The 25,447-nt window shown below is 54.7% G+C and overlaps 2 protein-coding genes across 2 annotated transcripts in view; one reads left to right on the top strand and one right to left on the bottom strand.

Annotated features, from left to right (window-relative positions):
• DNAH17 (dynein axonemal heavy chain 17) overlaps positions 1-880 on the top strand; it is a 48,903-nt gene extending 48,023 nt beyond the window's left edge. The window contains exon 80 of the mRNA XM_059731930.1: positions 504-880. Within this exon, the coding sequence (XP_059587913.1) occupies positions 504-751 (248 nt within the window). The 3' untranslated portion in view covers positions 752-880. The remainder of the gene's footprint in view (positions 1-503) is intronic.
• Positions 596-24,770, bottom strand: PGS1 (phosphatidylglycerophosphate synthase 1). Its single transcript, XM_059731929.1, has 10 exons — positions 24,619-24,770; positions 19,120-19,309; positions 17,522-17,599; positions 16,697-16,799; positions 15,762-15,951; positions 15,131-15,309; positions 10,631-11,161; positions 5,485-5,633; positions 2,818-2,961; positions 596-685 (listed from the first exon to the last, which is right to left on the bottom strand). Exons 1-9 carry the CDS (start codon positions 24,753-24,755, stop codon positions 2,842-2,844), a joined length of 1,677 nt encoding a protein of 558 aa, XP_059587912.1. The 5' UTR covers positions 24,756-24,770; the 3' UTR covers positions 596-685; positions 2,818-2,841.
• Positions 24,771-25,447: the final 677 nt, after the last annotated feature.

Genomic DNA, 25,447 nt, shown 5'->3' with positions numbered 1-25,447 from the left:
TGCTTTTATTGTGCACCAGTGTGAGGCAGGGGCCAGCAGGGAGCAGCACTCGGCTAACTTGGAAGCAGCGACAGGCTGATGCTCAGGCTGGGAATCCAACAGCAAGATGCAGAGGTTACGACAGGGCCGGGGAGGTCACCGCGCTGGGCTGGGAAGGGGAGTCCCAATAGTACAGGAGACTGGACTGAGGGAGCCCAAGTAAGAAGGAAGTTCCCAGCCAGACCCCACCGAGACTGACCCAAGCAACAAATCTAAGTGCAGGGACGAGGCAGGAGTGCACAACAGACTACACGGGATCGTTTAACGTGGCTTGTACTTGGCCAAGCTCTGTCCCCAGAGCTCGGGGCAGGACTGCACACCCGAGACCCCACCCCTAGCATTAGCACAGGAGGCGTTAGTGTGTGTCACGAGGAGGTGGCACCAAGGGGGACTTGTGCAGCCCTCAGCCAGGCCGTGCTGCCGGGATCCCCACCCCCTCCGGCTGACAGCTCGCACCCTTGCAGGCGCTCGCTGGGACATCCCTAGTGGCGTCATCGCAGACGCGCGGCTGAAGGAGCTGACGCCCTCGATGCCAGTCATCTTCATCAGAGCCATCCCCGTGGACCGCATGGACACCAAGAACGTCTACGAGTGCCCCGTCTACAAGACGCGGATACGTGGCCCCACTTACGTCTGGACCTTCAACCTGAAGACAAAAGAGAAACCGGCTAAGTGGATTCTTGCTGCTGTCGCTTTGCTCTTGCAGGTTTGATCGTCTACTGAACCACCACTCGGCACAGGCCGCAGAGCCCGTGGCCACTCACTGAACGCGCAGCCCAACCCCTCGTCTGTCCCAGAGGTATTTTAGCCATGTGACAATAAAAGAAACATCAAGTTCCTAGCACGGCGGCTCAGTAGTAACTGGCCTGTTTGGGCGGCTGTCACGATACGTGGCCGCCTGATGCCCCCGTGAGAACGCCAAGTCAGGCTGTGAGAAAGCCCTGCTGAGAGCATATGCTGAAGAGAAGTGGCAGCCACAAACACTGGCCCGTGGCCACCTTCACGTCTAGTCCCACACACCTGCCAGTCACTTATTCCACGGCAACAGCAGAGCGCTCGCCTCCCACCCGGCCCCAGCAACCACCGCCCCTACCCCAGGGGATCCCGGGCACGGCAGAGGGGAGCGCAGGCGCCCACGTTGTGCTGCACACTGCCCCCGTGCTGGGACCACCCACCCGGCCCCTGCTGCTAAGGCTCACGGCACCTTCCCGCTCTGCCTTGGTGCAGCGGGCTGCAAACACCTAAGCGCGGCACACTTGTCTCTGCCTCTGGGATGCAGGGTCTGTCCATCCCCTTGCTCCATCACCCAGGCCCCGGCCTGCCCCCTTGAACAGCAAGTTCAACAGCCTGTGGGCGTACGGCTCCCCCCAGTGAGGCTAGCACCAGTGGCAGGCCACCCACACCATCCCACCGGTGGAGCCTGCAGAACCCATCCCTGCTGCAGGCACGCTCGCCCCAGCGTGGCCCACTGCAGCCGAGGGAGGCCAGTCCCTCCCCAGGCCTCAGCTAGAGCCCGACCCTCTCCCTCTGCATGCGGGAGCCTGGTGCCCAGCCTTACAACAACACAGCTGGCTCCACAGCTTCAGCCACTCAGGCATCCCCGCCCACAGCAGCTGGCCCAAGAGGCCTTGTTTTAAGGAGCAGTTACAGCAACAGCAGAACGTGGGCCAGGCTTCTAGGGACAGCTCTGGCCTGGGAATGCCACCAACGGCTGGCGCTGGTCTCCTGCCAGCCAGGCCCTGGGCCCACCTCAACAGCTAGCCGTCACTGCGGTCCTGGTTGTGGTTTGCACTCCTGACTAACCGCCACCAAACCTTCCAGCCTACGCTTGCTCACGCTGACACAGCAGGGCAACGGATATGGTCTGGGCTGGATCCATCCTCTCCACAGGACAGACATGGCAGTAATCCCACGAGTGCTGAGCCTCCCTCCAGTGCCCTTCCCACAACTGACTCAGCATCTCAGCCCACCGTGCCAGGGGACAAGCCCCAACACCGCCGCCAGGCTCTCCTGTAGGCAAGATCCCAGGAGTGCAGGCAGGGCACGGCTCGGGGAGCTCTCGGGTTCGGGATCTGCCAGCCTGGTGCTTGGGCATCCCTGCAGCACAGACATGCCAGGCTCTTTCAAAGGTGGGAGTAGGTTACAGGCAGAGCCTGAGGTCACACAAGGAGGCGGCAGCACAGGGGCAGACATGCTGCCCCTTCCCAATCGTGGCCGGCTGGACTCAGGCCCCCCCGGTTTCCTGGCAGTTGTGCAAGTACTGGGAGGAAGGGCTGCTGTGGTCTGGTCTGAGCCAGGACAGCAATGGCTCTCATCAGACACTGCCCAATGGGCCAAGGTAAGCACTTCTGAACAGGCCCTAGATGAGTCTCCTCCTCCCTCCAGCCCCAGGTCGCAGAGGAGAGGGCAGGGCATGATGCTCATCAGGAGCACACAGTCAGAGTCCAGGCCGAGACCCCAGCTGCAAGAGGGACATTTCATAAGAGGAAATCCTACCGGTGTATGGGAAGCCTTTGCTGGGTTCTTTCCTCCCCGTTTCCCAGAAGGATCATTAGTTATTTCTAAACTATGACAAAGTAGCAATGAAACCCACTCATGGGGAAATGTAACGCAGGCCCTCAGACGGCTCTGAGCTGCAGCGAGCAGCTTCCCAGTTCAAGAGGAACCTGGGATGACTGACTCTTCCCCATTACAAAGAAAGGCAACACGAAGAAGCGCAGTCACCATGGGATCATTTCCTGAGGTTTAGGCCCTCCCGAAGCAAAATGTAACACTCACCCCAAGCTGCCTCCCTTCATGCCTTCAGAAGAAGTTCTTGATCAGAGGCGTTACCAGCTTCACCCACAGCTTCACGTAGCGACTCGGCTGCTCAAACGTAGATGGCGACACCATGCCCGACCTGAGGTAGAGCTGCTCCTGCTCCTACAAGACAAAGGACCAGAAGCCAATGCTTTGCCCTTCTCACAAACATCCAGTCTCAGCTGAAGACTGACTGTGGCTCTTGCTAGAAGGATAAATCATTCTTCTCCCACGTGTCTGATTTCAACAGCTCTGCCAGGTCGGGGGCCAAGGACCCATCCTGTCCAACACTGCGATGTGAACCAGAGACGCAACTCGCCCACCAAACTGTGAGCACACGGCATGTCACAACAAGGCTGTCTGCTGAGGCTTCGTGGCTTTATTCTAGGCAGCTACATTCAAATACTCTACCTAAACATGCTCAGCTATTTACACCTTAAGATGGGCCCCACTAGAGGCGCCTGCTGGATTGGGCCCTGAAGCAATTAATTAACTCAATTACACTTATAGGAAACAGGAGCAGTGACAGGGGCCAGCCCCTAGCTGCAACAGCCTGAGAAAGAAGCCAGACTCTGATCTCAAGAGCCAGGTTTGAAAAACTCTTTCTAGACACAGCTCCAACATGTTTTCAAATGAGTATGCAGTCAAGGTTTCAAGCAAGTTACCAGAAATGCTCGAGTTTCTTCAAAGCACACGCAGCGCTGCTGGAGAGGGAAGTGAGCGCTCGGTTCTGACACTTTTCACAGGGCAAACAAAAGTCGTGGTTTGATCAAAGGTAGAAGTGGCTCTTTCAACAAAACTAGTGAGGTTGCTTGCTTTCCTGTGCATGCAAATATGGTGTGGGGCACACTCTGGAAGCAGCAGTGTCTTCTCTGCACTTTACACAGAAACTCTCTTTCCTGCTGTCACAGGGGAGGAGGAAATTGGGGGGAAACAGGACAGGAACATCCCGAGCTGCTGTGCGATCCAGAAGATCCTGGCAGCGACCAGCCTGCTTGTACCAATTACAAGCATTCGAGTCCCATGCTAGACCCTGTGCGAGAGGCTCCAGGCTTTAGTCACTTAATGTAGTGAGGCCTGTTTCAGCTCAGAGCTTTTAACAAAATATTTACCTTGGTTCATTCAGTGCAGCAGCCAGAAGAGCCATCTGAGCCTGCTTGGCACCTTCCCCAGTTAAAGCATTCATTTGAAAGTGTAAGTGTGTTAGAGCGCGACACAGGCAAGGCCCTGCCAAGGCAGCAGGTGAGCAACATTTTGCAAAATAGCTGCTGCAGGGAGTCAGCAAAGAGACCTGCAGAGCACTTACAAGTATAAGAGCACAAAGATGAAAGGCTCCAAGGCACGAAGGCAAATGAAACCACAAAGTGAACTTGTTGAGGTCTCGTGACTACTGGAAGGACCAAACAGCCCGGTTGTTCGTACATGTGCAAACAAAGTCTTCACTGAGCTAGCACATAGGAGGCAGACATGCCTGATGCCTAACACTTAAGTGCAGCCATCAGGTCCAGTGGAAAAGAGTCACTGCGAACAAGGGTGAGAGCAAGGCGCTGGTGCTGCAAAGGCTCCGGCAGAGCTCACCCCAGCCAGGCAGTAAACTGCAGGGCAGTTTCACACCCGTGGGAAACGCCTGCTGATGGATGGCTGCAGGCCACATGCTTGTTCCACAGTCTCTTCACTCCAAGCACTGCTATCCGTTTTTCTCATTGGGAAAAGCCCAGCTGCGGGACAAACACAAAGGGGAACATCCGTATGACTTCCAGCAAGACAGAGAACCCTGTTTGCCTAGGCACACTTTAACCCATTTCACAGGCCCAAATCAGCCTGGGGAAAGAGAGGCAGTTCCCACTGATCTGACGGAAACTGAGCCTTCCCATACCAGGCCTGGGTGTGATCCAGTAGGGTTTTGTAAAGCTTTAAATAAAGCATCTGCACTAATCCTTGCCAAAGAGCTCGGACTTGCAGGAGCTGCTCACAACGTTGCCAAAGCCCAAACAGACCGGGGGGGGGCGGGACAATGAAGTGAAAGCTGAAAGCTTCTAAACCACTGAGAGGAATCTAGACCTGGAGGAGCACCATCCTTCCTGAGCAACCCAAGACGAGCCAGACACGCCTTCTTACGGTAACAGCGATGCTGGAAGCACAGGCCTGCCCTGCCTCCCCTCTCTCCCAAGTCCTGTGGGAAAGGAAATGGCTAGAAAGCAGCCACAGTGGCATTCTCACTCCTGTACAGGATTCCAGCTGCATGATTAAGATCCAAACCACTCTGCAAGTGAGGTCAGCAATTGTGAGAGCCTGAGGCCTGCTCCCCAGAGCTCAGACGCTACCTGACAATGGAGGGAACCAGGAGCGCGTGCTGCCATCAGTAGCCACAGGAGAGTCAGCGGCTTTGCTCGGAGTGGCTTGTCTGCATTTGCTCAGCCCCCAGGGCCTAACGGTTCCCATCACTTGGGAGGTCATTGGGGACAGCTCTTCTTCTCGTCATGGCCTCGGGTTCCCAGAAGCAGGCACTTGTAGCCAGCAGCTCATCAATAGACACTTAACTGACAGCTCCTCAAGTTCCCCTCTGCTTGGGAAGGGTTTCACTGACTGCCATGGTAGGTTTTGAATGCAGCGTTCCCTTCCCCCACCCCTCACACTCGCACCCACCTGATGGAGCTGGTGTTGCAGGTCTCTATTTTCCGTCACAATTGCAACCTGAGCTTCCAAGTCCCGATGAACTGACCTGTACCCAAAATTAGGAGAGCCAATCAGGGTTAGGCAGGGCAGAGTGCTTCCTGCTAGGTACAGCCAGAGGCCTGCCGGGAAACAGGAGAAGAAAAAGGAAACATGACAGACAAAGGAAGTGACCGTAGTTGTCACGAACTATTGTTCTTACGTAAAAGAAATGAATTAAACACTTCATTGGGTTGACAGGAACCAGAAATGGCCATGACGCAGAGCAGGCGGCAGGTCCCGGCACAGGGCAGGACGCAGGTGGGGGAGCCCACGGAGGCAGCCCGCTGGAGCCCAGGGCTGGGGCCCTCCTACATGAGCGACTCGGGGGCTCTTTGGGGCCAGCAGCTGCTGTGCTCTGTGCTGAATCCCAAGCACAGGCTCCAGATGGGGGCCAGCACGTCATTTCTAAGACACAGCACAGTATACAGAAGCTCTAACCGTAAAGGCTCCAAGCATAACAATACTGGGAGAGTTACCAGTAAATGAGAGGTCACTTGGTATACCAGGAAATACCATAGAGGGCTTGAAGCAGGACAAACACTCTGCAGCCCTCCCTCCCTGGTAACAGGAGAGTTCTCGACCCCCTGGGCTTAGGAGCAGGCAGACCTGGCCCCAGACCAGCTCCCTCCCGCACCACAAAAATGTGGAACCATGGCTCTTCTGATGGCCATCAAATCTCTGCCTAAAATAAACAAGGCCTTTAGCGCTGGCCCCCACCTCACAGCAGATCTGTCTTCTTCGCACTGAGAACGCCACACAGCTTCCCGCCCGCAGGCTGTGATCTGGTGGCCCTCCCTGCCAGGCCAGCACTGACAGGCATGCGAGCTCAGACCTTCCTCCCATGTTATTTCTACGCATCAGTTTCTCCTTCTTGCTGGTGGAAGTGGACAGCTCCCTCTCATCCGGAGGCAGGGGACGAGCCAGGAGGAACCTTCCTCAACGCGCCTCCACACAGCTGCACCAGGCTGGCAGCCAGGTCACTGGTGCCAGCTGCCACGGACACCCGAGGCACACATTTCCCCAGGCTCCCAGTGCACTTCCTCCGTTACATGGCCAGTGGCCACCCCTGCCAAGGACACCAGCCATTCTAGCCTGCGCGCCTTGTGCGTCCCAGTTTTCCCAGACTACAGGTGGGAAGCGCTGTAATTTCCATTTCTGTTCTCCGCGAGAGGAGAAGATGGACGCGTAAGCACCCCTATGACTCCTGGTCTTTTCTTGGGAACTTTAGAAAGCTTTTGGGCCTTCTACACATGGCAAGCAGAAGGAACAGAAGGTGGGGGCCAGAAGCCCAACTTCTTCCCCTTTGCAGGTCTCTGGAATTGAGCGCCAATGGTTTCATTTCCCAGCACCAGGCAGCATCAGAGCACTAGGGCATCTGCCAACTGAAGCACATGAATTCACACGAGCCTTCTTACTAATGAGGCAGGTCAAACAATCACACCCACTCATTCCCTGGAAATCACCAGAGGGTAAATTTGAGTGCCTGGTATTTATAGCACAGTACAAGCCAACCTGTGGGGACACCCAGGCCCCAAACACACACCACATCCTCCTCTCTGCCTGGGCTCAGCAGTCAGCCCTTCCCCAAATCCCCGAGCGCCCACACCCTGCCAGACAACCACACCAAGGGCCAGTGGCAGGTAGGCGGGAGCCGGTTCTGCAGCCCAGGATCAGGAGGTTCTCAGGCACTCCGCTCAGCTCACAGGATGGAGTCGGGAAAAGAAAGACAGGTCGTCCCCAGGAGAGACCAAGGCCTGGCAGAGGAGTGCTCGGGAGGCTGCCGTCTGGACGAAGGCGATGCAAGGGAACTGCCTGATCCTGGCTGGACAGGGCATGTGCATTGAGGGCCCCGGCTGTGCCCCTAAATTAGCCCAGCCCACAGGTCACAAAGAAACAGGGCACAGAAACCACCTCATCCTGGAACACAAGCAGGGTCCTCAATTCAAACCAAGAGCACTTCCAAGAATGCCTTGAGTAAGACGCTGCCAATTCAACGCCTCTTCCTGTAACCCGCTCCCCACCCCCAGCCAGAGCACAAGGCCCACGACGTCCGGGCCACTTTCGGTTACACCTTTCACTCACCAATGACAAGCAGAGGCTGCTCCCACACACAGCCCGGCCACAGCCATGGGCAGGACTCTCCGCACAGGGGAGTCCCAAAGCCACAGAGAACAGGCGCTCTGCAGAGATTCAGCGCTTCCTGCCACCTTGGTGGTTGACTCGAGCAGACTCCGCGTGAGCTGGGGCTCCCGGCAGGGGTGGGGGACAGGAGTTGCCCTCCATGCTAGGAGAGGGGCTCGGGGATTCACTCCCCTTGAGCAGAAGGGAGCCCGTGCTCCAGGCTTTGGGACAGCCAGGGAGCCTGCTCACACCCTTCCAGCAGGAGAAGAGCAGTTTCCCAATTCTCATTCACCAGCCATAAAGTGGGTTCACCTGAACCTCGGAGGGCCCTGACTGATGCTTTATCGCCTGGCCCTAGCAAGGTTTAATCTGAAAAACATGTTAACCTCAGTATGAGAGCCCCCCCACAGGAGACCCCCTGGCTCCTCACAGAACACAGACCCCCAGGCAGGGCCACAGGCGCTGCAGCACCTGGCCCAGGATGCAATCGCCTCCTGCACCCACCCCAAGTAAGGCTAGCACAAGAGCAGGGGCAAGGCTGTGCAGCACTGGAGGGAGCTGCACAGCGGAGCAGTGCTTTATAGGGGTGGGGGGCTTGCAGCAGTTGCTACTCTAGCCAAACAGTCATCTCCTGCTTCCCGCCCTGCCCTGTTCTCAGCCCTGCCCAACCTCAGGCTCCAACAGACACCTGCCAAACGGCCAAGCACAGCAGAGTTGGGAACTGCAGACCAGTCCTTCAGGTGCTCAGAAGGGAAAAGGGAAACAGCCCCAGTGGGGAGGAAAGGTGTCAAGTCCTCTCTTCTCAAGTGGCAAATCCCACCCAGGAAGGCAAAAACACCTCTCGGCCCCAGCCAGTTCTGGGTCCAGAGCACAATGCTGTAGTCAGAGAGAAGCATCACCTCCGAACAACCAGGCACCCCAGCCTGGACCACACATCGCACGTCCCCACCAGCCAGACCGGCTCAACTCCTCTTGAAGGCTGAGCCAAGCAAACCAGGAAGTGTTTTCCTGCCCTGGTGCTCCGAGCAAGGCTGTGGAACAGGAGCCATGCACGTAGGACAAGCAACCGGTCCACAGCCTGCTTGCGTTACAGCTCATCACTGGCATCTGAGCTGGGCAGAACGTGTATTGTTTTAGTCCAGAGAAGGCTTTAGTCAGCACCTTCCTCTCCCCAACCTCTGAGCCCTCTTCCGAGCAGCCCCGCAGGAAGCGGGGTAGATGGTAACATTCCCACAATCATTAACCTCCAGCATCCTCAGACAAACAAATGCAGAGCTCCTCCAAGAGCTGCAGGCCATGGCCTTTGGAACTTGCGTCTGCTGGCCCAAGGGACTAGCCACATCCTTCCACCCTGCTCATCAGACTCATCCTGCACACAATGCAATGCCCTCAAGCACAGAGCACAGCTGCTGTGAAAACTCACCCAGTAATTCTTTCCAGACTGGATCTGCCTAGTGACCCCAGGGCGGGCATGTGATGGGCTGCGAGCTCCTCTGCCCTGGCACAGCTGCCAGTTGTGCCCAGGGTGGGCAGGAGAGCAGACAGTGCTGTGGATCAGGGCTGAGGGCCCAGCACAGCAGTGTGGAACCACAGCTAAAGTAGCAGGGGAACCAAAGAGCTCCTTTCCCTGATCCCTGTGTGCCCGTGATTCCCATGAGTAACACAGCTATCTTTCTACCCTGAAGGGATGCTGCAAGGGCAAGGTACGAACCTGTACGAGGAGCCTGGGCACAAGACAGACCATGGAAAGGAAACAGTTTGTATAGGGAGAGCTCAGTCCTCACGCAGCAGAACTATGCAGGGACCAGCACAAATGGCTACACAGGCCTCGCTGGCCACAGCCACCTCGAACACCACTGCAGCCATGTGCATGGACCAGGAGGGAGTGCACCCTGGCAGGAGTACAGGGGTTATGGGGCAGTTATGGTTAAAGGGAGTGAGACGTTTATGCCCTCAATCCATGTGGTGCAGGATGGCAGAAACCCCGGTGTCTAACTGCAAGGAAGGCCCTGGGCCACGCAGCAAGGCCCGTGGCTCCCACGAGGGCTGGGGTGCAGTGCATTCACTACACGGCCTTCTGCACTCAGGGGTGCCCCCTCCCAGCTGCCTCCACCCCACTCAGACTTCTCACATACACACTCCCTGTTCTCATCGCTGCTTCTTCAGCCATGCTGCTCCCACGCGCTGAATTCATTTGTACAACTGAGGGAGCAGCGGCTATGTCCCCATCACCTCCCAACCACGCCATAAAGAAGGGCATGGACCCACCCATGGGGTGAGACACTCACAAGTGCCACGGGGCTCGTTGCTGGCTCCACAGCTGATCCTACCCATTTCCTGCCCCCGGCCCCCTTCCATATCTCTAGAGCAGGACTCACTGCATCACTTCCTGTTCTGTAAACTGTTTAGACCAAAGCAACAGGAAGCTGAGAAACCGAATCAAATTGCCATCACTCCTGCAAACTCATCCAGATGTCTCCTGTTCTCTCCGACCAAGCATGCCCGAGGCACACCTTTCTCCTCGCCCCATGCCCTGTACAAAAGGCAGAAGGCAATTGGGCTGCTCTCGCACTGAATAGGCTGTAATGCCTTTTTACCCCAGGTCCCCCACTCGAATCCTGTGTGGGGAAGCCAGCACTAGGGGGCAAAGTGCTCAGCGGTCTGCTCCTGACTTCTGCTCCAACTGCCTGTCCTTGACTGTCACATGGAAACTGCTTGGAGTCGCTACTGACTGGGGACGGGATGGAATCAAAAGGAAAGAGACCACTTTGCAACCTCCAGCCCCCCAGGCATCCAGATCTTCCAGGTGTGCATGCGCGATGGGTGCTCTGAACACTGGACTGGCACGGTGTGACAGCAGCTTGCTAGTGGACTCACCCTCTCCCCAACTCCATATACTGACTCCATGCCAGCCTTGCAGTTTCTCTACAGAAGGCTTGGGGACAAACTCTCTCACCTTTAGCATGGAAAGTCCATCCATTCCTGAAGTACTCCTGCAGTCTGACCCTCTCTTGCTGGCCAAGGCAGCACACCTCATTGTAAAACTGGTGCTCAATGTAAACATAGGCAGCAGGAATGGCACCAGCCACCCCTTTGGCACCAAAGAACCCGTTCACCTCTGGCGAAGCCAGCAGAATCTGATACTCTGCCCTGGTGCCGAGAATTAAATCCATGTAGGCTTGCGTCAGGTTAAAGTAGCCGGTAGTGAGGTACACCCTGGCACCCCGCTCTGCCTCTGTCAGTAGTGTCTCTGTGACCATCTCGTCTATCTGAATCCCAAAGGGCTTCATCTGGATTAGCGGATAAACCCATGTGTCTGGCTTCGGTTTCACATCCCCACTCGCATATAGATCTTGCTGGGAGAAGCAGTGATCTCCCTGGCTGCTGTGGAAAGTCTCTGCATGGAGGAATTCTTGTCGTGTCCTGGCAGAGTTGATCACTTCCATGACTCTCTTATTTGCCATCTCGCAATATGTTATCTTGTCTCCTAAGGAAAAACACAGAGTAATTGCGTGAGCCTTCGGAGAGCTGCAGCTACAGGGCCTCTACCGTGTAACAAGGGAAACTTGTTACACGGTACCAAATAAAGTACCCCGAAGAGGTAACACCAACATGGAGCTCCTGTCGTCTGCCATCTTTCCTTTCTGCATCTCAGATGGGAGAAATCAAAGGGAAATCAACTTTCCTAGAATTAATGGGGGAAGAGGCAGCAGCCCCATTTCTGATGGGGATGGCAAGCCACGCGACTTCTTCCTGAACTGATCAACACCACAGTAAGCACCCACAGAGCCATCACAGAACAAGACGACAAGCCTCTCACGAGCAGAGGCAGCTGCTTGTTCCGCATCTCCTGCTCCAGCTCTGGTCCACCTTGCACAGCTGAGTGAGCAGGATGAACTGAAAGCACCCTTCCTTCCCTTCTACTCTTCGAGGTGCCGATGTAAGACATGCAAGACAATCCTGTACTAGGTCCCCTTGAAGAATAGTGTCATTCCCTCTTGGGCTTGAAAGACTAGTGATGGGCTCCATGGGTCTCTAAGAAAGGCTGAAGATGAGGGCTGACATGGGCAAGAGGCTGCAATTACACCAAACAAGTGAAAACCTTGTACTGGCAACCGGGGACGACCTAATCGGCGACCTAACAATTGAAGTTAAGCTGGGTGACAGTGACCATGAGCTGATCACCTTCACCATCCACCGTAAAGCTGGCAAGTCAGTCAGTAATACAGAAGTCCTCGACTTCAGGAAAGCTGACTTTGACAAGCTCAGGAGGTTTGTCAGGGAGGCCCTAAAGGGCCACAACCCAAAGAGGAGGGGAGTTCAGGACGAGTGGTTGCTCCTCAAGGGAGCAATCCTGGATGCGCAAGCAAAGTCCTGCCTTTCCTCCGAGACGGGATGCAAAAGGGCACAGCAGCCCCCTTGGCTCTCCAGGGAACTGGTGGACCTCCTGCGTCTTAAAAGGAAAATCAACAAAGGATGAAGGACCGGAACCACCACCAAGGAGGAATACTTTGCTCTGGTCCGGACCTGCAGAGAGCAAACCAGGAAAGCCAAGGCTGCGATGGAACTCCAGCTAGCTATAAATATCAAGGACAATAAAAAGTCCTTTTTTAGGTATGTGGGGAGCTGGAGGAAAAGCAAGGGCAACATTGGACCCCTGCTAAACCAGATGGGGCAACTGACAACCGATGCCCAGGAAAAAGCAAACTTGGTACAGTTTTTCACCAGTCCCATGGGACGCCCTCGCCCACTACGGGACAGGGAGACCCGGGTGAGGGAGATTCCTTGCCCTCCATCAAAGTTGACCTCGTGAAGGAACACTTTGACAGGCTGGATACCTTCAAGTCAGCCGGATTACACCGCAGGGTACTCAAGGAGCTGGCAAGCATCGTAGGCCCCTGGCACGGATCTTCGAGAGCTCCTGGCGCTCTGGTGAAGCGCCCAAAGACTGGAAGAAGGCCAATGTGGTGCCTATCTTCAAGAAAGGGAGGAAAGTAGATCTGGCAAACTACAGGCCCATTAACCTGACCTCTATCCTGGGGAAGGTCTTGGAGAAGATTATCAAAGAGGCCATCCTTAACAGACTAGCTGAAGGCAATATTCTGAGGGATAGCCAGCACGGGTTTGTTGCAGGTAGGTCTTGCCTGACCAATCTCATTTCCTTTTATGACCAGGTGACCTATCACCTGGACAAGGGGAAAGAGATCGATGTTGTAAATCTTGACTTTAAAAAAGCCTTCGATCTGGTATCCCATGATCGCCTCTTGGCTAAACTGGCTAACTGCAGCTTCGACCTCACCACGATCCGCTGGCTGGGGAACTGGCTCCGCGGTAGGACCCAGAGGGTGGTGGTCGATGGGAGCCAATGGTCTTGGTGTGCAGTCACCAGTGGGGTCCCTCAAGGCTCTGTCCTAGGGCCTATACTACTTAACATCTTCATCAATGATGTGGACATTGGTGTCAGAAGCGGACTGGGCAAGACATCAAACTTTGGGGTAAAGCATCCACACCTGAGGACAGGAGGGCGATCCAGGCAGATCTTGACAGGCTCAAGAAATGGGCGGACAAGAACCTGACGGTGTTCAACACTGAAAAATGCAAGGTTCTCCACCTTGGGAGGAAAAACCTGCAGCATGCCGATAGGCTCGGCAGTGCTACGCTGGTTAGCACTACAGATGAAAGGAACTTGGGGGTCATGATTGATCACAAGATGAACACGAGCCTTCAGTGTGATGCTGCGGCTAGTAAAGCAAGCAAAACACTGGCTTGCACCCATAGATGCTTCTCAAGCAAATCCCGGGATGTCATTCTCCCCTTGAACTCGGCCTTGGTGAGGCCGCAGCTGGAGTACTGCGTCCAGTTTTGGGCCCAATTCAAAAAGGATGTGGAGAAGCTTGAGAGAGTGCAGAGAAGAGCCACGCGCATGATCAGAGGTCAGGAAAACCGACCTTATGATGACAGGCTGAGAGCCCTGGGGCTCTTTAGCCTGGAAAAGCACAGGCTCAGGGGTGATCTGATGGCCACCTATAAGTTTATCAGGGGTGTTCACCAGGATCTGGGGGAATGTCTGTTCACCAGAGCACCCCAAGGGATGACAAGATCGAACAGTTACAAAAACTCTGCTGCGACCGATTCAGGCTGGACATAAGAAAGAACTTCTTTACTGTCCGAGCCCCCAAGGTTTGGAATAGACTGCCGCCGGAGGCAGTTCAAGCACCCACTCTGAACGCCTTCAAGACGCATTTGGATGCTTATCTTGCTGGGATCCTATGATCCCTGCTGACTTCCTGCCCCTGGGGCAGGGGGCTGGACTTGAAAGTCTATGAAAAGCATGGAGTCTACCAAGAGCATGTGTTAAACTGATCTTCACTCATAGGAAGAGATGCGTGTATAAGCCAGCTGCACCTGGGCCAGCGAGTCAGTGGGGCTGGAGCCATGGGAATGAGTCTTACAGCATGGGCTTATGTGATTAGACTGAGACGAACATTTACATGCCACCAGCCAAACGGGAGGTACCAGGCAGGTCTGCTCTCTGTCAGTCGGGTCTGCACGTGGGATTACCATGCGAGAGACTGGCCTGAAGGAGGCTGTTCCTGCTCACTGGATCTGCCTGCTCCAATTACATTTGGCTTTGTGAAATCAGCTCCAAATGTGCATGTACTCTAAGTCACTTGACTGCCAGAAAGCAGCTTTGCACGTTGGCATCTTATGAATTGAGCCTTTTTTTGGATGGCAGCACTACAGTCCTGAATATCTTACGCTCTAGACCAAGTTCCATTAGCATTCTTTCCCTGCAAAGCAGGACAAGAATTCTCTGAACAATGCACAATGCAGAAACACACACAGCCCACAGCATCTACTGCCACCTGCCACAGTGCACAGGCAGAAAGAAAACCTATCGTGTTAATCTGAAAACTCCCCACTCTTGTCTGCCTCCTCTTTCACCAGAAGGCCCTTGTCCTCCTCCCGATTAGATATTTATCTGACAACCAAGAACAGATTTCATTGCAAAATACTGTTTATTGAAAATAGCACTGGACTCATATGGCCTTTGGAGCACTGACATGGAATGACCAGAGCTGTAACAGCAAGAATTGCAGAAAGGGCACAAACCTTCTGCTTCACGACCTGAGCCACCAATGTCTGCTACAGTTTGGAAGAAATCCCCAAGGGCTGGTTATTCTACTGCTCACTCCTGCATCTTCCTCTGAATCAGCTCTCAGAAAAGGCACACTGGAGGAAACAGCCCTCTTGACTGATCCAATCGAAAGATTTTATTCATTTTGTTTTTTGTAAAAGTGGGAGGGGAAAGGGATGCAGCCAGCTAAGCAAAATTAAATCTCAGAGACCAGGGAAAGCTGGAGTAACAGAATCAACCTCACCCACCACTAGCCTTATTTCCACTGTCCACTGGACCATCTCATGCCCAGGGCGGGCAAGGAAGACCTTCTCATACCTTGGTAAGGATGCACCATCCCTTCTATCATCTGGACCGTATCATCTTCCTGCAACTGCAGAGACACATCTCCAATTGCATTCACGAGCTCTGTGAAGAAATCTGCGATCTCAGGAGAGTCCCGAAGGAGTATGTAACGGTCCTGACGATTGGTGAAGTACGAGTCACTCAGGTTCGCGCTGAGGGAGGATGAGAATGTCAGGATAATGAATACAGCAAGTGTGACTGGGAGCAACAGGGGCATCTCATTCTCAGGCCCACGTGAGGCTGAAGGTTTACCAGCTGCCCTGATTTTACTTTTTTAAAGTACATTCTCCAACAGCAACTGCATGTTGCTCCCCAGCTCTATGCAGACGTGCACAGAAGTTTATGCTGCAACCAAAAAAGGTCCCGACTTCTGCACTATCGCAATCAGAAAGGCATAACTAAGTCCTATATTAAAACCACAGCATTAGCTGGCTGACTGAAAAGCAGCAAAGTACTCCCGCAGCCCTGCTCTGGCATCCTGACCATGGATAAATCACTCTTTTGTAACTCTCAGTAAAGACAGTAAGATTCCCCGCCTCAAAATGGAACAGGGTTTCGAGAGAGCGAGAGCAGGGGAAGGGAGGGGGTGGTGGTGAGGACTTACCCACTCAGGATCACATTATCATCAAAGAGATAAACCTTGATGTGCTGCAGCCCAATGGTCTCATTGAAACGCTCAGGGATTAAGAGTCTCAGCAGTCCACGGAGGTTGGGTGTGTGAAAGAGGGACACACGGACTTGCTCTGGGAATCTTCTTAGCAGTGGGAGGAGCATGGTTCGGGAGTTCTTCCTGCCTGAAAGACAGGTGGAAATGTGTCCGCAGGGGAAAATGTGCATATTGCATCTCAGCAGGGTCCTGCCAAGATCCATCAGTGGGAAGTCCCAACAAGAAGGCAAGAGATCCCCATCTGAAAGCTGCCTCCACAGGACCTCCTGTTTGTATTTTAGGAAGGCTCCGCTCCTTTGTTTTAAAAGAGTAATGTTCTCTTTATACTTTTATTGATTCTGTAGTGACGAGACAAGTATCCTAAGCCCATCAGGGGATGGGCCTTATGAAGGATTACCCAGAGAGTGGCGCGCTCAAGCTTCTTCACCTGGCCACACGTAACATCAGTAGAATGTGTTAGGAGGATGTACTGCAACAGATTCAGGGCCAGCACAGATCCGATTTCTGTCAACTCCTACCTGACACTGCGTGACAAACTCCCAGGGGGAAGGGCAGGATGAGTACTGCTGGCACCAGAACTGGAGTCAGTGGGCTTGCAGAGGCATAACTGAGAGCAGGACTTGATGCAGTGACTGCAATGCTGCTCACCTGAGGGTTTCCTGTGAGCACAAAGCTACTGTATTTTGGATGACCCCTTGTTCATAGGAAACAGGCCAGTTTTAGAAGAGAACAGAATGCAAACCTTTGGGCCTGATGAACCTGGAGCTCCCTGCTCTAAGGATACAGATACTGTGGTACCCAACACTACCAGTGCAGCTGTTTGTGACTGAACCTTAGACTGTGGAAAAGGGGCACCCCCGTTCGGTACCTACCGCGAGATCCCCTTGTGAAGTCCAGGAGGATGGAAACCCTGAGATCAGAGGATGATCCACTTGCCTGCAGCGACCCGTCCAACATTTCTTCTAAGCAATCCACCTGAGGAAAGATCACCCTGCATGTCATGTGCACAGCCAGCTGCTGGGAAAGCCTGCACACCTCTGCCTCAACCCGTCCCAGCGATCAAATACTCCTCTGATTCAGACCTAGCTTCAAACAGGGCCCCTTGTCCCTTCGTATGCATACAAAGCACCATGCCAACCTGCAGCACTGACTTTATACGCATGCAAAGCATTATTCAAGCCTCTGCATTCCAGTTAAGCACAGAAGAGAATTACCCAAGCTTCTTCCCAAATCAGAGTTGCTGAAGCCGGCCAAAAGGGGAGGGAACAACTCCTGTGAGCAGCACAGACAGTCACACTCCTTGAGTGGAGAGCTGCCTATCACAGGCAGTTGGAGTCCTGTGTACGTGACATAAGCCTGTTACAGGTCCATAGAGAAGCCAAACAACTCTGTGTCAAGCTGTTTTAGACCCACTTCACCATGGAATTTGCATTCCAAGCCATGCATGACTTTAGAAATCATGGGTTTTGCTCACAGCCTCTGCTAGAGAGATGCTGTTGACACTGGGAAGGGCAGACAGAATCAGAGGTAAACCGGCAAGAGACAAACCGGGGTCTGCTCTCAGTGCAACAGGCTGGCGCAGGAGGCTGTGCATGTGCACATCACACTTGCTACATCTGCATGATGTGAATCACAGTTGCACTATACCTAGGGGTTTTCACAAACCTCTGCAGCACCCCCACTCACCCCACACTTACCAGCTCCTGTTCCAGGAATCCTGTTCCCAAGTACAGTGAAGCCATCACCACTCGCTGCTTAGCGGCCTTGATCTGTGCCTGAGGGCCATGGGAGAAGAAAAAGACTGAGCTGTAGTGTCCTGAAGGTCCTTAGGTCCCTGGAAAGAACGCCCCTCTTTTGTGACCCTAGGAGCTAGAGAATTAAGCCAGAGACAAGTAGTAGAACACATTTTGTTCTAAGCCCAAGTTTTTGCCTCCCCCCACCCAGTGTCACCAGTTCACTGCAGCACCACATGGAATAAGAGGTCCTTACCCCTGTGCAAACCCTACGCCAAAGGCTGCAACAGGCTCTGCCAGACCAGCAGGAGCCTCCCAGCCCCACTCAGCGCAGTGGGGAATGAACATGAGGGCAGGTCTCCAGCAACCAGGCTGTAGACCACTTTGGCCTTGTCTACACCGTGAGAGCCCTGCTAAGCACAAAACTGTGGCAACACTCCTCATACCCCAAGTGCTGAGCAGCACAAGGCAGCTGCTCCTTGGCACACCCCATGCTACGCTCGGGCTCAGGAGCAGGAAGCGAGCAAGCAGGGCGTGTTTCTGTGGCTATGTTCCCCCAGTCTGATGTGGGACAGACGTGCTGTAGTTTTTAGAGCAACTTCAGCACCTTGACTTGCAAACAGAAGCACATAGGAAATCAAAGCAGGATCTGGAAAATTGGGTGACATGCTCCCTGCAGCTGTGCCTGCTAGGCATCCAAGGCAACTACCCTCTGTTCCTGCCATGGCTCTAGTACAGCAGTCTTGGGATTTCCCCCTGCCAACTTCTTCCTCTCTCATCATTTTTATTCCCTTATTTCCCTCCTAAATTCTCCTGGCCAAGAAAAGGAGTTGTGCCTTCCCTAGGAGCAGGTGGCGCTGCTGGCCAGCAGACAGCAGTGAAGCCGGTCCCCTCAAGCTTCTGCCTCAGAAGGGCCCAATTTCTGTTGCACTTAATGAGACAGGGCCCTGGGGCCCTGGACACAAGCTTTTGCTTCCCCTGCACTAATTAAACCAGTCATTCACTAATAGGAGTTCTCTGTCTCTCTTATCGCTTTAGCCCCACTCTGGGAGCAAGGCAGCTCCTATCGACTAAACCGCCTGGTGCCTGTGGCCTAACCCAGGGGTCAGGAACCTTCAGTTTGTGGCCAGCCCAGCCCATAAGAGACTGGATCTGGCTGTGGCAGCAGCAGGCTCTACCCAGAGCAGCAGAGGAGATGCTCCTAGGGTCCTACTGCCTGCCTTTTCCCTCCACAGCCTTTGCTGATTGCAAGGGGGTATGGAGATCTGAAGCCCATGGCAGCAAAAGACTGCCACCCTCAGCCTAGCACATGCTGTTCTCCAAGGTCACAAATCATAAGGCCACCATCTTAAGACTTTAAGATGTCTTGAAGGCTTCAGGAACACTGCCTTCCTACCCTTCGTTTGTTCGTTCTGCCAGAAAGATCCAAGGCAAACTGCTTAAGAAAGGTCTCAAGCCAGCCTTGATGCAGGTCTGAAGAGATATATAATGCTATGGGACCCCCCACACAGATCCCAGTCAGTGCTCCCAAAAGCCAAGCCTGCTGGGAGCACACAGCTCACCTTCAGGAGCTCGTAGAACTCAGTTGGGGACGAGAGCACCTTGACATGAGAGCTGGAGATCCCGAACTCTGGAACCACATTTCTGATCCACTGGAACCTATGGGCTCCCTCTGGGCACAGGCAGCAAGGAGGGGACGTGAGCAAGGGCACAGCAGGGGTGAGCAACGGTGCCAAGAGCAGCCATGATGATCTGGCAAAGGAAAAAAATTGAGGAGTTGCATGTGACAGAGCTGTGGCTGCCCACAGATGCCCTACAGGTATACAAGCCAGGGGATGCAATCGACCCCGTGTTGCACATCGCAGCCTTTCACCTTCATTATTCATAGCAGAATCACCAGTCTAGAAACGGGAAACTGCAACAAGAGATAGAAGGGCAGAGCTGGAAATCAGTAACAGCTCTCTGCACCACAAAGGGAGCACAGCCCAAGGCTAACAGACCAACAAGCAGCAACAGGCACGGAGAGAATACAGCACACCTCTCCAGCCAGGAACTTGCTGCAGTGGGAAAACCCAGAGAAAGCTTCCGAGAGGCAAATGCCAACATGCGCCTCAACTCCAGTATGCGAGGGGAGAAGAGTGAATGGGGAGAAACAGCTGCCAGCTGCAGTGGTACACAGAGCACAGGGGCCAGGGAGGGACAAAGTTTCCCTCACAAAGGCTACAAAGGAGGTGCAGGGAGCCCAACTTCACTCTCAGAGAATAACTGGCCTCCCATGCTGTCAGGAGTCCCCTGGGGAGAAGGCAGCCCTTACTCGGAGATTACTTTTGGGGGGCAGGGAGGTGAGAGTGATGCTTATCGGGTGACGAGCCATCCCTTTCCCTTAGAGCACCTGGAGCAAAGCCCTGCAGGAGACACAAGTGAGAACGGCAGGCAGCACCTGGCCCTCAGTGAAGATTTGTCCACATCAGACACCACATAGTTCAGCACAGCTAGGCCCGGCAGCCCAGACAGATCCTGGAGCAAAAAAGTAGGCAGTGGAATTGCACTTCCAGAGCTAGCAGGAGACTGCTCTCCCCTACTAATCCCCTTTACAGAACAGGACTCCTACACCCAAAGGACCACGCTGCTGACCATATCCTTGAGGAATGGCTGGTCCCCCAAGGCCAAAACGCAACTCCTGTAATCTGGCATGATGCATTTCACCATCACCTTCACAGAAAGGGATGACCGTTACTGGGACCCTTAGGCTTTACCACTGCCCAAAGCCCAAATGAGCAGAGATTCCAGGAAAATGATTTCATGTATTTGCTTCATAATAAAACACAGGATCTTCACCAGGTTTGAAAGCAGCCTTACACACTAGCCAAACAGCTTGCAGTTGCATTTCCCAGAAAGTCCATAACCATGTCACCACCTATTCATCGCAACACAGGTCTGAGTCAGTTTGTGCAAGAATTCCCAAGAACGGCATTTTTCAGCAGCTCCTGTGGACTGGGCTTTGACTTGGGAACTATGAGCAATGCTAATCTGGTTTTTAAGAACAAAGCCTTCCCCTAAGGATGTCCACATCAGACACCACTTTCAAAAGCCCTTTGCCAGAACTCTGGTATTTCATGCTGTTTCCAACACATTTCCCTAGAATACCCACTTCTGATGACACCAACCAAGTTAAAAAAAAAGGGTTTTTTTGTTTGGTTGTTTTTTTAGAAACAAGCATGTTGCATGAAGACCCACAAGGAAGACAGAGTTACAACACTCCTATCGAGAAAGCTAACGCTTCCTGGAATTATTCCATATAAGGCAGCAAGTGTGACACACGCTGTGGCAGTAACTCATGAATCAGACTAGCCGGGATCAGCCTCTTCCTCAACACTCTGCTGACCGGGCAGGGCTCAGACTGCATTCCCTGAATGACAAGATAATGGCCCACAGTCCAGTTCCTAGGAGTATTTTTAAAAAGCACTTTGGGGATTCCAGAGGAGCTGCTTCCTTGCTGGGAAGCTGAAGGTAAAAGTTAGGCTCGTCCCTCTCCATAAGCAGCGCAGTGCCAGGACAGTGACCAGATAAGTGAGCAAAGGGAGGTTCTTTGGCACTGTCACTTTAGGAAGATAGTGCCTGGGGCATGGATGGGCCTGACCACCTCCAAGACTTAAAGATCAACCTGTGTATCTCGCTTGATCTTTGCAGCCCAATTTGGGAATTGTCACTCGCTTGGAGAGCACAGACTTGCGTAGCAACAGCAAGCCTTTCAAAAAGCCGCCACTGCCCCTGGCACAGCAGCAATCCACAGACGCAGCTAGCGCTGGCCATACACTGGGGAGAACAGTTCAGGTCACTACCCACAAGTAGTTCTGCTTGCGCCCCAAGCACCGCACGCACACGCTCACCAGAACCCTAAGCATCATGCTAAGGAGAAACCACCAAAGCCCGCACTTCCAGAAAACGGAGTCAGAGGTGCAGTGACGGAAAGCTTCTAGGTCAGTTCACATCATCAGATTAATCTGGAAATCAGAACTAGCAAAGCTCAGTTTCAATCTTTTCTAGATGAAACCCATCCCTATTTATAAATCAGAGGGGGTTTCTTTGATGTTCTATTTTTAAGAATTGTGGTTTTGCTCTACAGGCTAATGTGCACTACCACGGGAGCGCAGGCTCTCCAATTCACTGTAAAACCTCAGAGTGAAGTGAAACAGCAGGATCCAACGCAGACCTTCCACCCACACAGAAGTCACCACAGAGTGGGATCTGTAAACTGCTCTTGTGTCTCTATTCATCACTGGGGTGCATACTTTTGTCTTTTTTTAAAGAATTAAAGGTCAGTGGTTGAGCCTGGAAATTGATTTTGTTGCTCAGTGATGCAACCAACTAACAGGGAAGCTGGAGAGAGAAAAAGCATGCATTATCGAAAGCACACAGCAGAAAGTGCGTCAGGCAGGTGGCTCCTGTTCTCTCTGTCTGACTCGGGCTCTCTCTGAGCAAGTCCCCAGAGGACAGAGGCTACTCTGAACGGAGGTTATAAAGCCACTTAAGCATTCAGGCTGCTGCTCACCTCCTACTTACAGGAAAAGTGTCAGTGTGGAAAACGCCAAGGGACTAGGGAAGGTGAAGGAGCCAGAGGTCATAAGAGAAGAGTTGCTGACAGGCTGGAAAGCTGCGCTGCAGCTACAGACACCACACGAGCTCACGTGGGATTTTTTTTAATGGAGTCTTCAGGGGTATCCAAGGGGAGGAAGTGTCTTTCCCTCAAATGTGCTAGGGCCCTTCAGTACACGCAATTCACTACTTTTGGTCTCAACCTCACAAGATGCTGACTGCTGCACACACTTCACAGTGCAGGGAGTCTTCCACATCTCAGAGAAAAGTAGCAGCCAGCCACAGTATTAAAATATCTGGAATGCATTTCAAGAAATCCTGTTGTCTACGAGGCACTAAACAAGGGGTTTCTTCCAAGACCAGATTTAACATATCCAACATGGCCAATTGTCGCCTTGGGTCCACCACGATCCACTGGCTGGAAAATTGGCTCCAGGGTCAGACCCAGAGGGTAGTCATTGATGGAAGTCACTCATCGTGGTGTCCTGTGACCAGTGGGGTCCCCCAGGGCTCTGTCCTTGGACCCATACTGTTCAACATCTTCATTAATGATGTGGACACTGGAGTCAGAAGCGGACTGGCCAAGTTCGCCGATGACACCAAACTTTGGGGCAAAGCATCCACGCCACAAGACAGGCGGGCGATCCAGGCTGACCTGGACAGGCTCAGCAAGTGGGCGGACAAGAACCTGATGGTGTTCAACGCCGATAAATGCAAGGTTCTCCACCTTGGGAAGAAAAACCTGCAGCATCCTTATAGGCTCGGCAGTGCTATGTTGGCTAGCACTACGGAAGAAAGAGACTTGGGGGTCATCACTGACCACAAGATGAACATGAGCCTGCAATCCGATGCTGCGGCTAGTAAAGCGATCAAAACGCTGGCTTGCATCCATAGATGCTTCTCAAGCAAATCCCAGGACGTCATTCTCCCCCTGTACTCGGCCTTAGTGAGGCCGCAGCTGGAGTACTGCGTCCAGTTTTGGGCTCCACAAATCAAAAAGGATGTGGAGAAGCTTGAGAGAGTCCAGAGAAGAGCCACGCGCATGATCAGAGGTCAGGGAAGCAGACCCTACGACGACAGGCTGAGAGCCCTGGGGCTCTTTAGCCTGGAAAAGCGCAGGCTCAGGGGTGATCTGATGGCCGCCTACAAGTTTATCGGGGGGACCACCAGTATCTGGGGGGACGTTTGTTCACCAGAGCACCCCAAGGGATGACGAGGTCGAATGGTCACAAACTACTACAAGACCGTTTCAGGCTGGACATAAGGAAGAGTTTCTTTACTGTCGCAGCCCCCAAGGTCTGGAACAGCCTGCCACCGGAGGTGGTTCAAGCGCCTTCATTGAACACCTTCAAGAGCAAACTGGATGCTTATCTTGCTGGGATCCTATGACCCCAGCTGACGTCCTGCCCTTTGGGCGGGGGGCTGGACTCGATGATCTTCCGAGGTCCCTTCCAGCCCTAATGTCTATGACATCTATGAAACTCCTTTTTCAGCAGCTGATTCTGGAAAGAAATGACAGCAACTGCAGCTTGGCTGCCAACTATTTCGGCAGGCAGAACCACAGAGAAGCAGCTTTCAAATAAGGAAGTCTTTGTTTGCCTTCCTTCTCTTGTAATGAATTTGCATGGAAATTTTACTACAAATGAAGTAACCAGAAACAACAGGCAGAAAAAAAGTGCGCGAAGGGGAAACCGAGCTCTGAGAACCTAACGCTCTTCCTGTAACACCAGCAGCAGATGGTCTTTCCCAAATAACGCAAGACTCAACCACCAAATACGCTTCACAGACTTGTGTTCCTGTATGGTGCAAAGGGCATCCGCTGGCTCCCGACAGACCGTTCGTTCCCCGGGCTTCCAGGGCCCGTCAGCGACACACCAGCGTCAGGCCGAGACCACGGATGGGGCGGGCGCCTCGGACGGCGCATCAGCAAGGGACGTCGCCACCCGCGACAAAACACAACAGCGCGCTTCAGTGAGGACAGCTCCGCCGCACGCCTGTACTGGGGGGCTCCTCAAGAGAAGGAGCCCCGTGCTACGCACCTCACAACACGCAGCCGGGCTCGCACGCAACTAATCGTGCGAGCGGCCGCGTCGCAAACGTTACCCAAGGAGCTTCAGCGGCGAGGACCCGGTCCTGGAGCACAAGCGCTGCCACTCAGAGCCGCTCTTCCCAGCCCTGACGTGCCCAGTCCGCCCGGCCGGGCCCGCAGCGCCGCGCAGCACCAGAGCCGGCCGCGGGCCTGGCACGGCCGTGCCCCGTGCCGCCCAAACCCCAGCCCCCAGCCGGCCACCGAGGCGAGCGGGGCCTGCGACAGGCCCAGCCGCGGGGTCAGGACGGGGGCGGCGAGGTGCCCAGCCCAGCGCCCCCAGCTCGCAGCCCGGCCCGTCCAGCCCGACCCCGCGGAACGGCCGGCCCAGGGGCTTCGCGGCGGCGCCACGTGCGGCGCGGGCCCGGCCCGGCCTCACCTGCGGGCGCGGCGGTCGCGGCCCCGGGACAGGCGGTCGGCGAGGCGGCCGAGCAGCGCGGCCAGGCCGGGCCGGGCCCCCCGCGGCAGCAGCGCCGACAGCCGCCGCCACAGCGCGGGGGCCCCGGCCGCCGCCATCGCGCCCGCGCCACTTCCGCCCGCTGCCATGGAGACCCGGCCGCCCCCGCTTCCGCTTCCGCCCGCTGCCATGGCGACCCGGCGACTCCCGCCCCACACACGCTTCCGCTTCCGCCCGCTGCCATGGCGACGCGCCGCGCACGCTTCCGGGCCGCGGGCTCGACCACGTGCAGCGTGGCGGCGGGGCCCGCGTGGGCTCAGGCCGCCGACCCGCCGGCTGGCGGCACGAAGAGGGCGCGTCCGCCCGCCCGCGCCTCGGGCCTGCCCCGGACGCGCCGGGTGCAGCGGCGGGGGCGGAGCGGCCGTCGCTCCCCCCCCCGCCCCGCTCCTGTCGGGCGCGCCTGTGCCCGGCCCGGCCCGGCCCGGCCCGGCCCCGGGGGCAGCGCCGGGCCGGGCCGGGCCTGGCCTGGCAGGGGGCGCGGGGCGGAGGACGGCAGACACGGCCGGGGTGCGGGGCCGCCGTGGCGGACGCTCGCCTCGCTGCGCCGCCCGAGGACGCCCCCCCCCCCCCCCCGGAGCTGGTTTTTGGGGTTTTTTATTAAGAAAATATAAAAGGTTTCTTTCTCTCTCCACACCGCCTCCTTTTGTCAGTCTCCCAATAACCGATATCAGACGTGAATCAATGATACGTGACACAATCGTGGGACCGTCCCGTCTCCTTTCTCCACCACAAGTTCTTCACAACTGGATCA

This window comes from Alligator mississippiensis, chromosome 8 (assembly GCF_030867095.1).
Source record: "Alligator mississippiensis isolate rAllMis1 chromosome 8, rAllMis1, whole genome shotgun sequence".
Classification (NCBI taxonomy): domain Eukaryota; kingdom Metazoa; phylum Chordata; order Crocodylia; family Alligatoridae; genus Alligator; species Alligator mississippiensis.
The sequence above is the reverse complement of the archived record's forward strand: the minus strand, read 5'-3'. Positions and strand labels throughout refer to the sequence as shown.

What these genes read in the sequence shown, in the direction of transcription:
- PGS1 (XM_059731929.1), bottom strand. Translation starts at nt 24,755, where the DNA reads ATGGCGGCGGCCGGGGCCCCCGCGCTGTGGCGGCGGCTGTCGGCGCTG. An exon ending in CGCGACCGCCGCGCCCGCAG is followed by an intron (nt 19,310 to 24,618) that starts GTGAGGCCGGGC and finishes TTCCTTTGCCAG; the next exon opens with ATCATCATGGCTGCTCTTGG. An exon ending in ATGGACTTTCCATGCTAAAG is followed by an intron (nt 5,634 to 10,630) that starts GTGAGAGAGTTT and finishes GTTTCCCGGCAG; the next exon opens with GCCTCTGGCTGTACCTAGCA.